The sequence below is a fragment of the Haplochromis burtoni genome, unplaced genomic scaffold (genome assembly GCF_018398535.1).
Source record: "Haplochromis burtoni strain Fernald_Lab_line unplaced genomic scaffold, NCSU_Asbu1 Contig_3, whole genome shotgun sequence".
In the NCBI taxonomy this organism is placed as follows: Eukaryota; Metazoa; Chordata; class Actinopteri; order Cichliformes; family Cichlidae; genus Haplochromis; species Haplochromis burtoni.
Window position 1 is genome coordinate 6,950,897 of NW_024582364.1, and position 16,840 is coordinate 6,967,736.

A 16,840-nucleotide genomic window follows, 5' to 3' on the forward strand; every position below is an offset into this window, starting at 1 on the left:
AAAAATTTAGCAGCTGAGACGTCAAATTATAAACTGCTTAGTAGACAAAATAGCTGGGTAAGAGTGACAGTAAGAGAAATTTGCAGGTTTCATGTGAATATTATTGCCTGTTTTTTCAAACTGAATAGGTCTTACTTGCTTGTTTTATTAAGCATGAATCATGATGATATGAATACAACTTGTGTCAACTTATTGTCATGAATCACAGACAAAGAAGGTAGACAGGTTAAACAGAACAAAACTTTAATTCAGCAGGTTGAGCAAGTCCACAGCAAACAACAAAGCTACAAAAGCATACAAAAATTCCAAATGTTCCAATGTTAGAATTTACAAGTTGATGCAGAAACTCAGAAAAATGCTCAATACCATTTTTGACAGCTATAGCCACTACTGTGGGACAGACTGTTAATCTGCCCAGGTTGTACCTTGCCTCTAGACCACCCCCAACCCTAAACTGGATAAGCAAGTGCAAATGGTTAAATGGATAGCCACTAACTGACATTTTGACTTTTTTTTTTGCAATTTTCTGTAGGAAAATTTACATTTTTATGTGTTATGATGGTCTGTCTCTCTTCCATTGTTAATTGCCTTTTTCTTGCCATTTTCTTTAGCAACACACTACTTTCTGCAGTACAATACTGTTCAACCGATGCTCAGTTGGTAGGTACCACAGTGTATTGCAACACTGAGACAGAAAGGGTTGTAAGTAATGCAGAAAAGTTGGAACACCTGTAGGAATTAGTAGTAGCTTTCAAGGCTGGGTCAACCTCCATTGCTGCAGAACAGCTTTAAATTGTTGACTCATTTTGTCTTCGTTGAAAAAAGCCTGTTTGTATAATTCTGAAATGTTTATTATTTTTCAGTTCTGGTTAACCTTACATTTTTTCTAACCTCTGGCAGTTCATTACTTGCCTTTGTACCATTTCAAGCTATATATTGGACTTGAACAAATTTAATTGCAATAAAGAACTTGAAAAATTGGGGTATTCTAAAACTTTTGGCCGGTAGTGTATATAGTCTGAATATTTAAGAACTGGTGATCTACTGGAATTTTCCACACAACCATCTCTAGGATTTATAGAGAATGGTCTGAAAAAGAGAAAATATCCAGTGAGCTGCAGTTCTGTGGATGATAATGCCTCATTGATGTAAGAGGTCAGTGGAGAATGATGATGCTACTACAACTTGACAGGAAGGCAAGAGTAACTCAAATAATTTCTGAATGTATAACATGTAAAGCCTTGAAGCAGATGGACTACAGCAGCCTGTCAGCTTGCACAATAGAAGAAAAATGTTGCCTGGTCTGGTGAGTCTGAGCTCTTGTTGTGAAATTTGGATGGTATGGTTAGAATCTGATTTCAGCAACATGAAACCATGGATCCTTCCTGATTTGTCTTGATATTTCAGGTTGCTGCATGCATATATGATTGTTGACTAGGACATGCATTAAACTCCATTTACCCTACCTTTTATCCTAACCATAACTGAAATAACAAAAGCTAGCATTTATGTAACCTACATTCACAGAATATGATAATATGAGATGATTCTCACCTTTTATTTTCCAGTAAGCCATTATTTGCTACTTGCTGCCACCTCAGCTCAAATTTTTATAACATACTAGGAAATCATATGGGCCATGCAAATGAGCCCAAAATATTTAAATTACATACTGATTAAATCTCCAGTGTTCTCTTCTGCTGCATTCTCTACTAGTATACTGGTGTCAGCTTGCTCAGGCTGTGACACCCTACTACTGAAGAAGAGCGGGTTATCGAAGGTGTTAGGGGCGGGTAACTGATGACCAAATTTCTTAAAGATGAAGACAGCAGTGACTGCCACCACTGCAATCCCAGTAATGACTAACACAACTGCAGTGGTTATATAGACACGCTGATGATGAGGTAATCCAGTTTCTGTACAGAGTGAAAAAGTAGATGGTAATCAGCTAAAAAAAAACATTTGTAACAATTTTACATAAAATAAATAGATAAAAGAGGTGTTACTTACGGGCTGGTGGTGATGGCGTTGGTAGTAATACTGCAAAAGAAAAAGAAGAACAAATAAGATACTTTTTTTTTAAAAAAAGTAGCTCTACTTCATTTCAAAGTAAAAATAAATTGTTCAAGATTCTTGTGGAGTAAACAGGCATTTATAAATGGATCTAATTTTGACTGTGCACTCAAGATTCTGACCCACAAGAGGTATTTCTTTCAGCTTTTGGATTCATATGACTGTGTTATGTATGCAGTCAAAGTCTTACAACTGATTTGAATCAGCATTATAAAAAGGAAAAAAAGAAAAACACTGCAATAAATAAAGATTACTTTACCTTTTGGTGTCTTGCAGATGTAAGGTCTATAATCCCATATTTCGATATCCTTCCATGTCCCATCTGATGTACTAATCTCTCCTGTGCGCGATCCAAAGCTCATATTAAAAGGTTGACCTTCAGCCCAGTTAGTGTAACCCATGGCTGTTCTGTCCACCCAGAGCCATTCCTCTGCAGGCAAATAGACAAAAAAAAGAGATGTAAAAATGTAATTTTTTTTCCCAAAATAATATTTTTAAAGAACATAGCAAAAATAATAAATCACCTTTGTGTTGTTTTTTTAAACAGGCCAATCCAGAAAGATGTGAAGCCATCTTGAAAAGTTCTCAGGTTAATTTCTAGAAATTTTTGCTCAGAGGAATCTTCAATGCTGGCAAGCATTCCACCTTAACAAAACAAATCAGTTGTTAATGAAAACTACAGCAATTTATTGCATAAACGTGTCTTTCACATAGGTTGCCTACCATGTGCTACACAGGTGGTGGATGCTTCTCTCCAGTGTGTTTGCTCTGTAATAAAAATATAACAATAACCCCTGAATGGTACCCAGATATAGTTCTTGTTTTCTATTGTTGCCTCTGGGTCTTGAGGGCAAACTCCTGGAAAAATGGTTGACTCTGTTGGCAGCACATCTGTGAATGAGGTAATGTCAATGGGATCAATTAATTACATTCTTTTAAAACTGTGTTGTCAAAACAGTATCTTTCAAACTGTGCGTGTGTTTGGTCGTACCTGTAGACTTCATGCAAACACTCATTAGTGTCTCATTACAGTGAGCGGTTTTCCATTTTCCATCCACATCCATGTATACACAGCTTCTGTCCTTTCTTGGTTCATTTGTACCCCATCGACTGAATATTAAATGCCATCCATCAACATATCTGAAAGAACCATTGATCTGAAAGCAAAGATTAATGAGACAGCAGTTACCGATATTTTCTGGCTTTCAGGAATATCTGCCTTAGTAAGCTTAACGGTATGGAGGGTAAAACAGTCAATAAAAAGAGATTTCTTTCTGTTAAAACAGTTGAATTAAACTAGCATGGTGATCTATACTGCTTAAAAAAAAATCCTACAGAGGTTGCATAGGTAGTCCAGCTCCTTCAGGATGGCACATCAATATGTGCCATTTCCAGAAGGTTTGCTGTGTCTCCCAGCTCAGTCTCAAGAGCACGGAGGAGAATCCAAAGAGACATGCAGTTACTCTAAGAGGTGCTGTTGCTCAACATGCCTTCCTCTCACAGAGAATCTCCCTGCTGGAGCAGGGATGCTGCACTGCCACACTGCTTATTTAATGAATGCCGAATTTAAGAGTGTTCTTGAGTTTGTTGGTGTTACGTGCAACTGCTTCTTTACATCACATTTATTGGTACCTTCCTTAAATGTAGTCAAGTTAGCCAGTGCTTTATAACAGTCAGCCATTTCCAACCATGATTGAGAGTACAGAATGTAAACACACAGTAACTTCAAATGTGTTTGCCTAATGCTGGAAGATTTATTGTCAAAAGGGATGGCTAGATTTAGCTGACATTAGGTAACAGGTTAATACTGGTCACTATTACATTAACGGACTATTATTGCGGCCAAAAAACTGAAAACCATCCCATTTGTGTGGTGCATTTCTAGCTAGAACGGAATCACAACATCAGCTAGCTCTAGACTTTTAATAAGAAATGTCAGCTGAGGCTGGCTCCATCCTCCAACATCCTTATATTGGATAATAAGAAGAGGATGGATCACAATCTCAGTTCAAATTTATCATGCAAAAATTGTGCTGGATAAATAACTGAATGAGTGGATAAATAACTGGACCAGTATATTTATCCATCAATGACAATTTCATTCTCATAATCACAGATTATTTAGTTAGATAAAATCTTTGTTGGAACAATTTATTGTACCCATAGGTAAGTTTTAGAATTTTTACCAGAGTCAGTTTCAAACTGGTTGACCTATTATTGAGCTATGTACTTTTTATAGGTTTTTATAAGTTTACCTGCACTTTGTGTAATCCAAACCAAAGAGGAGCCTTGAGATTCAGCGCCATGAGCTCAACATAAGCTTGCATCCACTCATTCCTCAGGCTAGCTAGGAGGGCATCGTCATTTTTACAGTACTCTGCAGCTTTATCCCAATTCATTTGTTGAGGAACAACCTTAATGGAATCATTGAGTATTTTGATGTAGTTAGTAGAAATTGTTGGTTCTGGAGAATCTGGGTGAGATGTGTCTGTTGAGGATTAGAATAGAAACTATTTTATTTATTGACTTTTTTTTTTACATAACAAACCTCTCTACGGTACTCTTAAAACTATTACAGCTTTTGTCAATGTGGAATCATACTCTTGATCATAGATTTTATATATCACTTATAGATATAGATATTAATTATAGGACTAAAAAAGTCAAAACATATTTTTAGTTGTTTTAGAGAGTCTGATGAAGCTGCAGCTGAAGTTGGGTGGCAACAGGCCTGGGGTTAGAAATGGACTCACCAAGATTTCGATGACAGATAAATCCACTGGTGTCATTGCATGACTTTTGACTCCATTTCCCAATACCAACCAAAGGCTTGGTATTGATCACAAAACAGTTTTTCTGTGGAAACAGAGTTGGGTCAACAGAATGATGCTATGTGGTGACACAGGGAATTTACATATACTTCCACATACAATATACTGTATTATTGGTTACTGTCTAATCATCAGAGCAGATTATATTAGGAAAGTTTTCTTTCTTATTTTATTTAAACATGCAAACATTTGAGTGCCCTTGCATAATATATAGCTATATAAATAACAGATAAATAATTAAATAGTAGTTCTGTCACTGTAGAACTTGTAAAATACAACAAGAACTGTAAACTGTCATGCCATAAAGTGTCACTGCACTTTACAAATAAGTTTTAAAAACTACTTACCATTTGATCGTACCAATACCAACGCTGCAATGTAAACACAGAGATTTTAAATATTTATACAAGAATATACAGTAATAGATTATTTCTAAGTATCTGACCCTTCACAATAGGTAATTATATTCTGTATCTACATGGTGCAAGTACACTGCTCAAAGTTAAAGAAACACTTTTTAAACAAAGTATAGCATCGAGTCAGTGTAAGTTCTGGGATACTGATCATTTAATAAGCAGAGAAGGCTGTTAATTGGTTTCAGCTGATTTGCTGTTAATAACATTATCAACAGGTGCACTCGTGAGGCAACAGTGAGACACCCTCCAAAATGAGAATGGTTTACCCTCACATTTTTTTCCCTGCTCATCTTTCTCTTTGTTTTTTCACTAGTTTTGTCATTGACTAGAGTTAGTGTCACTACTGGTAGCATGAGGCCATACCTGGACCCTACAGAGGTTGCACATATAGTTATGGTTGTTCATTTTAATGAGTATAATGTTTTCTCAGAGAGAGAAACACAATAATTTATTATTATAATTCATTCATTTAATTATTCATTAGTTAATGTATATATTTAGATTATCCCACGTACATTATTACCCAAATTGGTATATGACTTTGGTTGTCCATCAGTCCAGTAAGTTTTCCACTGTGACCTAAATAAACCAATCCACAAGTCTGTAGTAGGTGCATCAACCATTTGAGACAGTAGAAACACTGAAAATGTAGACAGAGATTTATGGTTGAGATACAGTGGCTTGCAAAAGTATTCGGCCCCCTTGAACTTTTCCACATTTTGTCACATTACAGCCACAAACATGAATCAATTTTATGGGAATTCCATGTGAAAGACCAACACAAAGTGGTGTACACGTGAGAAGTGGAATGAAAATCATACATGATTCCAAACATTTTTTACAAATAAATAAGTGCAAAGTGGGGTGTGTGTAATTATTCAGCCCCCTTTGGTCTGAGTGCAGTCAGTTGCCCATAGACATTGCCTGATGAGTGTTAATGACTAAATAGAGTGCACCTGTGTGTAATCTAATGTCAGTACAAATACAGCTGCTCTGTGACGGCCTCAGAGGTTGTCTAAGAGAATATTGGGAGCAACAACACCATGAAATCCAAAGGACACACCAGACAGGTCAGGGATAAAGTTATTGAGAAATTTAAAGCAGGCTTAGGCTACAAAAATATTTCCCAAGCCTTGAACATCCCACAGAGCACTGTTCAAGCGATCATTCAGAAATGGAAGGAGTATGGCACAACTGTAAACCTACCAAGACAAGGCCGTCCACCTAAACTCACAGGCCGAACAAGGCGAGCCCTGATCAGAAATGCAGCCAAGAGGCCCATGGTGACTCTGGACGAGCTGCAGAGATCTACAGCTCAGGTGGGGGAATCTGTCCATAGGACAACTATTAGTCGTGCACTGCACAAAGTTGGCCTTTATGGAAGAGTGGCAAGAAGAAAGCCATTATTTAAAGAAAACCATAAGAAGTCCCGTTTGCAGTTTGCCACAAGCTATGTGGGGGACACAGCAAACATGTGGAAGAAGGTGCTCTGGTCAGATGAGACCAAAATGGAACTTTTCAATAAAATTGATTCATGTTTGTATTTTCTTGCTAAAGTGCACCGTGGTATCAGTTCTAACTTGTAGATATGCCAGAACTGCACAACAACAGAAATTCAGTGGTAATTTTAGCTACTAAGAACAGATATCTGCAATGGCAGTAAATGGACCACATAAGAGGAGAAGTTCACAGGATCTAAATACATATTTGAGTAAAATGAAAATGAAACAAACCTTCCACCTGTCTTGAAGTAATAGATGCCAATTGTCCACCTTTTTGTTTGCATTTTTCCCTTGCATCTTGCCACGTTAAATTCTGATTCTTAAAAATTATGTAACACTAAAATTGAAACATGAAAAAGATCAATATAGTGTTCCAAGCACTGAGAACATATCCCTTCAACAGTAAATAACAGAAAAATTAAAAGACATGAAAGATATCTGACCTTAGAGTTAAATTTTTTCCAAGGGGGTGGACATCCACCTTTTGGGGACACTGTAGGCACTGCAGCAGTGGTGTTTGTGGGTGTTGAGCTGCTGCGCTTACAAAAGGACATATACTCTAGCCCACAGTTGGAGTCATGCCAGAATCCTGCTAGCCATTTGAGTATAGTAAATTAATCATATAATCAACTCGAATGATAGATTTTAAAAAAATCAAATCAACTCTATCTTTAATCAGTTTTGATATCACACAAGCCAGCTATCAGTTCTTGTAGTTTATGTAATAAGCAGAATCATGATCAGAATACATGGTTGTAGAGGTGCTCTAAAAACTCTCTATGGGCTCTTCTTGTTATTATTTCGGTACACTCACCATTATGATGTGTCATGACAGCACAGTTTTCATCAAAGTTCTTGAATTCAGGTTGATTTTCATCCCACCTTTGAAACACCACTTGAGAACCATCCATCCACCTTAATGTAAAAAGACACATGGTTTAAATATGTCTGTAAAAACTTATATTACCAACACAGTCACATACTGGTTTAAGTAAAAGTACTCTTTGCCTTCTTCCTTTTAGTCACAGTTTTTTGGTTTTAGTTATAGTACCTGAATTAAGTTAGTAAGAAAGATAGCAAACTGGAATAGTAACTGATTCATTTTACAAATATTAATTAAAAGTTAAAGATCACAAACAGAAATGTAAATTAACCACAATTTACAGTTAATATGTATTTAGGTAGTTAATAGGTAATTTTGTCTCTGTATACTAGCCATCAGATTTTATATCAAACAATCAAGATATGATTAAATGAAATTAAAACTGGTATACTCGTACATCTGGCATGCTGCCTTGCACTAAGTACTCTCTATTTTTAACATGGTGTCACATAAATTTAAGTTTATTTTGTTGCATTTAAATTTTATAAATCAATTCATACTCACTGAAATGTTCCATCAAGATCTACAGATAGGCCAATCCAAGAATTCTGATAACCTGTTGAAATCTGCACAAAAGCATGGATGCATAGTAAAACTGTCTGTGTGGAAGTTTCAGTTTGTTCAGTTACACCTTACCCATTGCCTTGGTAAATCTTTTACAAATGCCATTGCCTACCTGTTTCCATAAAAATATCCTTTCTGCTTCACTGTTGATAGATACCAGGTCACCATGCCTCTGTCTGCAGAACGTACGAGCGTCCTCCATGGCCATTGCCTTTTCGTTAATGTAATACTGAGCCCCATTCCATTCTAGCCACCCATCAGAGGTCGTGTTATACTCTGAGAATAGATAAGAAATGTGCATGTGTGTGGTTCTCTGGTTAATTTAGGAAACTAGTACTATGTTAGGAAAAAAAAACCCACTGTAAATATAGCTGATGAGCAGATTTTAAAGTGAACAATTTTTTAAGTAAAAAAATCTGCATGTTTTTGATCTTATGCTCACACTACATAGTTCACTTTCTTCACTGTAAGTTTTATACTCATACTGTATCAATCAGGTAAACAGATGTTTTGTTTTTTTGTTTTTTTAACCAATATCTCATTATCTTACGAGACTTCAGAAGAGCAACTTTAGGTTCCTATTTATATTCTGGATTTGTTGTTGGGTTACATAAAAAATGTATTATATGAGTTATCATATATAATTCTACATGGCATTCTACAAGAAAAACAAAATTAATATTACTGTTTGGTCACAGATATTCGCCATGCAGTAAATCAGCATCCATTAGTTTCGTGTCAGCATAGTATGCCTCATGGCCTGGTAATCATAATAGAAAGTCAAAAGTCATGTAAAGATGCTGACCGCCAATGTGGTCAAATTCCTCAACATACCAGGGGTGACAGGGTCTGGAGCCGGCTTTGGGGTGACTCCTGTAAAGGTATAAAAACAAAATAGTGTTGAATTACTAGTGACCACCTCCAGCTTGACATTGTGAGAATACATGAGGCCGACAACAATAAATGTCTAGTTCAAAAATATGTTGCAAAGGAATTTTAGAACTGTGACCATGCTTTACCTGCGTGGATCTGACAAATCCAGTTATTGTACTTCTCACAGGGCACATCACTCCAAAGCAAAATGTTATCCCAATACACGCGTTCTACTTCAACACACAATTCAGCGTTATTTTTATTGTTTGGTTCTCCATCTTTCCAGTCTTGGAAGTTTACCTTTATACAAAAACAAGATAATTATTAATAGTAGTAGTATTTGTATCAGTTGTAATAGTAGCTGTAACATTATTAATGTTAATAATCATCATCTTGATCGTTATCATCATTTAGGCTACATAAACCATTGTAGAGAGTTAAAAACTGTAAACTCACCGGGGATCTATCACTCCATACATAACCTGTGTCTGGGTCAGGAGCACTAAGTCCAATCCAGTATTGATTAGGCCTATAATGGACAAATGTATGTTCCAAAGTTTAATACTTGATTTAGCACTCTCTGGAGGAATGGTGCACTAGTCTGCAAAAATATGACCATCATTGAACAATCATTGAGGATAAAATGGGGGTGGCTTCTACATCAGTAATTAATTACATTGTATATATAAAAAATACTGTATTTTTAATCTTTTGTAATGATAAAAATCTATACAAAACATTTTCATCTTATGTAGCTCTAACTGTAGACCAGAAAACACTATACCAATGATTGTAGATGTTATTGTATGTCCGTAGTAAATCAGCACCGCTGTGAATGCTGACTAGGTCTCCTCCAATGGCTCTGCAGTAATCTCTAGCCTCGTACCAGGTCTTTCTCTTTTCTGAAGCCTCTGGAAAGATCTTAAACAAAATATAAGAAACTGAATTGTGATCTGAAGCTTTGGTAATATTTGTACATTTAAAACTATATACTAAACTTGGGCAGCCATCTCTGTTTTTATGTCATCCCTATTATGAATAAGTTCAATAGAATTATATACACACACATAGGGAGAGAGAGAGAGAGAGACATGCTGCACCTTATAACAGATGCCTCTGGATTGCATCTTAATCCATCCATCTGTGCAGTTAGGTGTGGCAGTGGTTGGTGGAGCTGGGGTTAAAGCTGCCCCTTCTGCCAGGTGTTTGCAGATGTATTTTTCCTTATTGGTACAGGGCAACACATCCCAAAGGCCAGCAGAATGCCCAGTTGCCATAGCAACACAACCCTGCACGTTACCTTGTGTTATAAAAGAAAATGTTAGCTGTCATTTGTGAAGACACCTGCCAACTATAGTTTACATATAGATCATGAGATTGTTTCATTACCTGGCATATGAGTGTTCCAGTGAGTATATCTCGCGTAGGCATTGTTGGTCCACATAAAATATTCTCTGTTTTTCAGGTTTGAGAGACCTATCCAGAAGTGTTTCTCTGGCCTCAGCCCCACCAAGCTTACAAGGAAAGTATTATCCACCCTGGAAATATTTACACAAGTTAGATTATAGACTGCCTGCAACTTGATACATTGGTGTGAAAAAGTGATTATCCCCTTGATGATTTGCTTAATATTTTTCCCACACTTAAATGTTGCAAATCATCAAACAAATTTTAATATTTGGCAAAGACAACACAAGTGAACATAAAATACAGTTTAAAATGAAGGTGTTTATTATTAAGGAGAAAAATCCAAACCTACTGTGTGAAAAAGTGATTGCCCCTATTAAGTAGTTGGGCCACGCTTAGCAGAAACAACTTGTCATGGCTTTGTGCAGGCAGGCAGGAAGAGAGGACCCAAAATGCAGCACTCACAGAGACAGAAGTAACTCAAAATACTCAGCTTTATTGCTGGGAAGAAACTGAACAAAAAACTAACTAAACTGTGAATACTGAACAAACTAAACAGGTGGGCAGGCTGGCAAACAGAACACAGAGTGAAAGTGAGGGTAGAACACGACAACTAGCAGGGAAGACGCAGACACTAAATACAAGAGGTGAACAGCGCTAAGAGGAAACAGCTGGGAGACACAGCTGATGCTGATTACACTGACGAGACAGGGAGAGCACAAAGCTGAACCCACAGACATAAGGCACAGACCTACAAAGTAAACAGGAAGTACACGACAGACAGAGAGATCCAGACGAGACACAGAATTTAACAGACGCAGACTCATGAGCAGACAAAATAACACCATGGACAGACAGAAGGAACACAGAGAAGAGGGAGCACAGAATAAACACTGGGAAACCAAATAACAAAACCTAAAAACAAGAACTCAGGAAGTACTACCAAACTAGAAACCTGAAATACTAGGACAGAAACCAAAACAAACAGTCATACTTCGTAAATTCAAAAGTAAAAGTACAAAACCAAAAACACTGGGTCACCGACCCAGGACCGTGACACAACTGCAATCAAGCTTTTGCGATAACTGGCAATGAGTGTTTCACAGCTCTGTAGAGAAATTCTCACCCACTTGCCTTTGCAGAATTGGTGTAATTCAGCCACATTGGAGGGTTTTCAAGCATGAACCATCTTTTTAACATCATCCCACAGCATCTGAATTGGATTTAGGTCATGACTCAACAGTTTTAATTTGTTTTTCTTAAACCATTAAAAGGTGGACTTTTGGTGTGTTTTAGATCAGAAATGGATTAGATTAGAAATGGCTTTGAAACCTTTTCCTTTACCAGACTGACAGATGTTAGTGAACTTATTTCTCAGGTGTTTCTTTAGATTGTGGTATGGTGTGTTGCTTTTTGAGATATTTTAGCCTGCTTCACTTTGTCAGACAGGTTCTATTTAAGTGATTTCTTTGTTCAACAGATCTGCCGGTAATCAGGCATGAGTGTGTTTAGTGAAACTGAACACAACTTTACAAAAAATGTGGTTAATCACAGTTAATTCGTGATTTAACAAGAGAAATCAGAAGGGGGAAAACACTTTTTACACCACTGTATATTACCCTTTTTTATGGTAAAAATTTTAGGAATCATAAAAACTTTTTTTTACCCAGTTGAAACGTCAGCTAAATAAGAGTTTGAGCTCTTGCAGTCATCATTGGCTTCATGAAACGTCTTTGTCTCAGTCCCTACAAAGTAGCAGTAGGATCCATGTCTTTTCCAACCCTGCATCGCAGAGAAACAACAGTTGAGGAACTATTCAAGCCTGTCGTTAAATGCTGTCTTTGTGTACATATCTTTTTGTGATAGCAAGAAGAAAGACCCCACATGCAGAATCACTCTGCATCAGTGTGACTACTTCAAAGTCAAAGTAAACTTTATTTTCATCTCTGCTATATACAGAACAGTATATAGCGAGACGAGACGACTCCAGTTACATTCAGTGCAAAACACAAAAATAAATATAAGAAGAGTAAAAAATAAATATACACTTTAAGACTAGGGTAAAATTTTAAATGTACAATTTAAAGTTTGATAATACTTTGTATTATCCTGAGATAGCTTACTCCACTCACTCCACGTGCTAATTTAATCAAGAGAATCTGCCTGCTTTTTTTTCCTTAATTGTTTTTCCTATAAACAACATCCAAATACAATTATTTGATTAGGTATCATATCCCACGTGTATGCTGGTTTCCCAGCTATTTCTTGGACCACAGGCACAAAAGTAGCTTTAGACATTGTGCCATTTGAAATATACAACAGCCTTTACAAAACAGAAACAGATAACAGAATGTGTGCATTCGACCAACCAGATGCAGACATTCTTTGGAAAATATATGAAAGGTTCACATACAGTTTTGCAGCCTGCGTTCAGCTCCACTTCATCTCCAGAGGGTTCAGAGTCACTTGTCTTCATGCAGATAAAGCCATGTTTCTCGTCACACACACGGTCAGCCCAGTTTCCATTCTGCAAGAATGAAAAGAACAAAATATATGTGGAAACTGAAATTAACAAGAGATAGACAGGCTACGGTGCATATCATAAAACAAAAGCCTCATACTCTTTGATATGACTGGGTTTTTATTTTTTTATTGTATTTCTTTTGTTTGTTTCAAAAATCATGTGAATGCGATAACTCAAAGAGGAAGTAACATAGGACTTTCAAATTCATACCATAGGTTCATCTACTAGCAGGCTGAGCAGTAGCAGGGCAGCTTCCAGAGAGTGCTAAATCATCTTTTTGCTGTGAAACTGATTTAAATTGCCTTCCTAACAATCCTACAAGAAGTTCCTGCATAACGTTTCCTTTTTTATGTTTATGATGTTGAAACAATACATTTCTCACACTGTTAGAATATAGTGGAAATATGTGCTTATATACATATGTGCATAGAAGAGATTTAAAGACAGGTCCCAGACTAAACATGTGGCAAAGGTTTTGAAATTTACTTTGGCCAATATGTGTATACTGTATGTTGTGAAGTAAGGTGTGATACATAGCTGCATAGGTTTAGAGAGAGTGTTCTTTAACAGAATTGCATAGTTTTACAGAAAAACACTGGTGTGTCATAATCATCAATAATCACTCCCACACTGTGCACCTTACCTCCCCTCTGATCAGAACACAGTCTTCTTGTTCAGAGGTGACAGTTGGTTCCCGAGAGTCCCAGCTAGTGTAACTCACAGGAGAATGATCACTCCAGACAAACAGCCTCTCTCTCTTCCTGTCATTTAGTCCAATCCAGAGTTCATCAGTGGATGCTGCAGACAGAAAATAACATTAATTGTTGTATAATTTTCTTGATACATTCTGCTCATTTGCTACTTTTTAGTTGTTACTTTTACATCTAAATTTTAGACTGTTGCTAATTGTTGTCTGCCAGAATTGCTGGAAACTTTATCATATTTGAGATGTGCAGTGATACAGGGATCAGAAAACAACAGGAAGTGATTAAATGCTTATGAAGAGATAGACATAAAGACCTGCCAAATTATTAGTCGATTCCAAAAACTAACAACTGACAAATGGTCATTATTATAAAGAGGAAGTCTACCTGTTGGCTGAGAAATGACTATTACCTGTTGTCAGAGAACTGCATTTTCTTAAGTTGGAGGAGAGTTGTACATTGAAACTACAGCAGTAGACCCCTTTCCTAGGAAAAGATTGCTCACATTCTTATGAAGTGTGTAGCTATAAGATGTTCATTAATATCTGGGTTTGGTGTGTCTTTAACTTTTGAGTGTGATGTTCAACCCAACTTAGACATTTGGAAAATTAAGGAGAGGCAACTTCTTATGACTTAAACACAAGCTGAAAACTTCCTGGAACTTTAGCAATAACTTATGTTGGTGTTGTTTCTGGATCAACATAATAATATTGGTCCAGGACTGAAATTGCAACTGACCAATCACATTGTTATGATGTCATAGCTTTTCAACTTGGAAAAGAAAAGGGAGTGGTTAGGATTAGAGTTGGGCATCAGTATGTGATCGTGGTTTGGGTAATGGGGTTAGGATTAGAGTTTGGTGTGCGATGTGATGGTGTTTCCACATCGCAACACTATGACATCACTGCAATGTGATTGATAACATGCAACGTTAAACCTGGACAAACATTACTTTTGTTGATCCAGAAACATACCAACATAATCATATTAGATCGTGCCTCAAAAATATTTCATTTTAAAAGGGCAGACGTGTGGGGAAATTACTAACAAGATGGATATGAAGTGTTGTGTGAAGATTATGTTGAAGGAATGCAAATGGTGCTCAGAAGTTTTTATTGCCATACCATATCCAAGTTGAGAGATGATGAAGCTTTGGTCCTCCACATTACGAATGGTTACTAGGTCTCCTCCTTCTTTACGGCAAGCTTTCTGAGCATCAGACCATTTTTTTGTTTCATTACGATAAAGGTAAAAGCAGTGGCCATTGTAGGGGATCCAGGGTGCTGTACAAAATCCACTCTCGGGAGCTATGAAGCATAAGAACAAAAGAAGAAGATCAAAGAAATAGAGTCAATCAAGTTTTTTAAGAGAAGGGTAGAGAAGGGATTTTTTTCTGTACCTTCAGTAGGTGCATCCAAAGGTCCTTCACTGTAGCAGATGTATCCCAGTTTCTTGTTACATTTTGAACTTTGCCAAGAAAACTGAACAGCGCCATCAATAATTCCACACTTATATCCTGGATTAGAAACTGGATGTCCTACAGTACAGTGATGGTAAATGATACTTGTCACTTATGAGATGAGACTCGGCAACTTTCAATTCACAGAATTCTCAAGATATTTAGAAGCACGGTGTGTATTGTGTATGAGCATTTTAGTTTTAGTGGAAAAGAAGTAAAGGCCTATGATTTCTACCCAAGAGTGACAAGGCTATGTGATACACAACGCCAATAATTTAGCAGTGGTTGAAATTGCTGACCAGTAAAAAGTTACAGTGTGGCTAGCACACCCATGTGGAAGAAATTTATAAGAAATAGGGAAAAAAAAAATTTAATTGCTAACAGACAAGATTTCTTATATAAATAAAACAGATGGCAAACATGATCAAGATGAATTGATGAGATAATTTAACAATAGTAAGATAAATTATCATCAGAATGGTAACACAAGCTCCTGAAACTTGAAAGTAAACTTACCTGAATCCCAATTCAGATATGCATAAGGATTCCCATTAGACCACTTCCACACATAATCTAAATCCTGGAAGCTCAGTCCAACCCAGAGCTTGTACTCCTGTCCCCAATTTGCCCCTAATAGTGCTGTCAGTAGAGTTTAACAGACAAAAGAGACAGAGAAAACAAAAGTTACCAAGTGTAATACTCAAAACATAATCATCAGCTGGAGCAGTGTCTACAGCGGGGGTGGCCAACTCCAGGCCTCGAGAGCCGGTGTCCTGCAGGTTTTAGATGTGTCCTTGATCCAACACAGTTGATTCAAATGGATAAATGACTTCCTCATCATGTCTTGAAGTTCTCCAGAGGCCTGATAATGAACTAATCATTTGATTCAGGTGTGCTGACACATGGTTAGATCTAAAACCTGCAGGGCACCGGCTCTCGAGGCCTGGAGTTGGCCACCCCTGGTCTACAGTCTACAGACCACATATTACGTTATCATTTGTTTCATGGTTTTGCAAAATAAACTGTTTACGGCAATATTTTTTTAATCCTTTTGATGGTCACTGTAGTGGCTATATTAGTTTCTTAAAGTTCTCTCTTTCTCTTATATTTAAAATAACTACACTACGGATGGACAAGCAACTGTTTTTACGCGTTGTGGTTAGCAACAATGACGGTAAACCCAGCGTGCCAGAATATGCATAATATGTGTATTTTTAGGTGCTAAAAAATAAACCTTAGACTCAAACGTTAGAACAAACTTTTCCCAGCAGCACGCCGTGTAATAAATACTCACAAAGAAAATGGTGGCCGTTACAACTTATGTCTAAACCCTAACACTTGACCCCAGGTACACGACGCCCACCTGAAAACACTTCAAGCAAGTTGAGTGTCCCGAGATTCACAGAATTTACATAAAATTTAAAATTTTTGTGATATATATATATTTCGTTGTTGTGACGATAAATGTCTTAAATCGGAGTACAAAATTTTGGTCACATTGCATAGCCCTAACACAGTAACTTTAATGTTTCAAGTTTTAGCTATTTGTCAAACCTCAGCTTAAATGAAATGTTTTGTTTTCAATATATTCAGTGTAGTGTGGA

General features: G+C 36.9%; 1 protein-coding gene across 3 annotated transcripts in view; it reads right to left on the reverse strand.

Annotated features, from left to right (window-relative positions):
• Nucleotides 1–1,785: 1,785 nt before the first annotated feature.
• Nucleotides 1,786–16,840, reverse strand: part of LOC102299609 (macrophage mannose receptor 1) — a 27,301-nt gene continuing 12,246 nt past the window's right edge. Inside the window, exons 5-31 of one of the 3 annotated variants that reach the window (XM_042220399.1) lie at nucleotides 15,753–15,875; nucleotides 15,177–15,314; nucleotides 14,902–15,084; nucleotides 13,717–13,871; nucleotides 12,963–13,076; nucleotides 12,216–12,331; nucleotides 10,532–10,680; nucleotides 10,243–10,442; nucleotides 9,927–10,063; nucleotides 9,599–9,671; nucleotides 9,289–9,442; nucleotides 9,104–9,142; nucleotides 8,382–8,545; nucleotides 8,210–8,271; nucleotides 7,637–7,737; nucleotides 7,266–7,411; nucleotides 7,054–7,159; nucleotides 5,836–5,960; nucleotides 5,252–5,275; nucleotides 4,827–4,929; nucleotides 4,329–4,561; nucleotides 3,065–3,230; nucleotides 2,797–2,964; nucleotides 2,598–2,718; nucleotides 2,333–2,503; nucleotides 2,011–2,040; nucleotides 1,786–1,916 (exon numbers count right to left, since the gene is read on the reverse strand). In XM_042220399.1, the coding sequence (XP_042076333.1) occupies nucleotides 2,461–2,503; nucleotides 2,598–2,718; nucleotides 2,797–2,964; nucleotides 3,065–3,230; nucleotides 4,329–4,561; nucleotides 4,827–4,929; nucleotides 5,252–5,275; nucleotides 5,836–5,960; nucleotides 7,054–7,159; nucleotides 7,266–7,411; nucleotides 7,637–7,737; nucleotides 8,210–8,271; nucleotides 8,382–8,545; nucleotides 9,104–9,142; nucleotides 9,289–9,442; nucleotides 9,599–9,671; nucleotides 9,927–10,063; nucleotides 10,243–10,442; nucleotides 10,532–10,680; nucleotides 12,216–12,331; nucleotides 12,963–13,076; nucleotides 13,717–13,871; nucleotides 14,902–15,084; nucleotides 15,177–15,314; nucleotides 15,753–15,875 (3,143 nt within the window). In that variant the 3' untranslated portion in view covers nucleotides 1,786–1,916; nucleotides 2,011–2,040; nucleotides 2,333–2,460. Of the gene's footprint in view, nucleotides 1,917–2,010; nucleotides 2,041–2,332; nucleotides 2,504–2,597; nucleotides 2,719–2,796; nucleotides 2,965–3,064; nucleotides 3,231–4,328; nucleotides 4,562–4,826; nucleotides 4,930–5,251; nucleotides 5,276–5,835; nucleotides 5,961–7,053; nucleotides 7,160–7,265; nucleotides 7,415–7,636; nucleotides 7,738–8,209; nucleotides 8,272–8,381; nucleotides 8,546–9,103; nucleotides 9,143–9,288; nucleotides 9,443–9,598; nucleotides 9,672–9,926; nucleotides 10,064–10,242; nucleotides 10,443–10,531; nucleotides 10,681–12,215; nucleotides 12,332–12,962; nucleotides 13,077–13,716; nucleotides 13,872–14,901; nucleotides 15,085–15,176; nucleotides 15,315–15,752; nucleotides 15,876–16,840 lie in introns of those variants that run through there. The other 2 variants (XM_042220396.1, XM_042220400.1) reach the window with 2 other exon arrangements.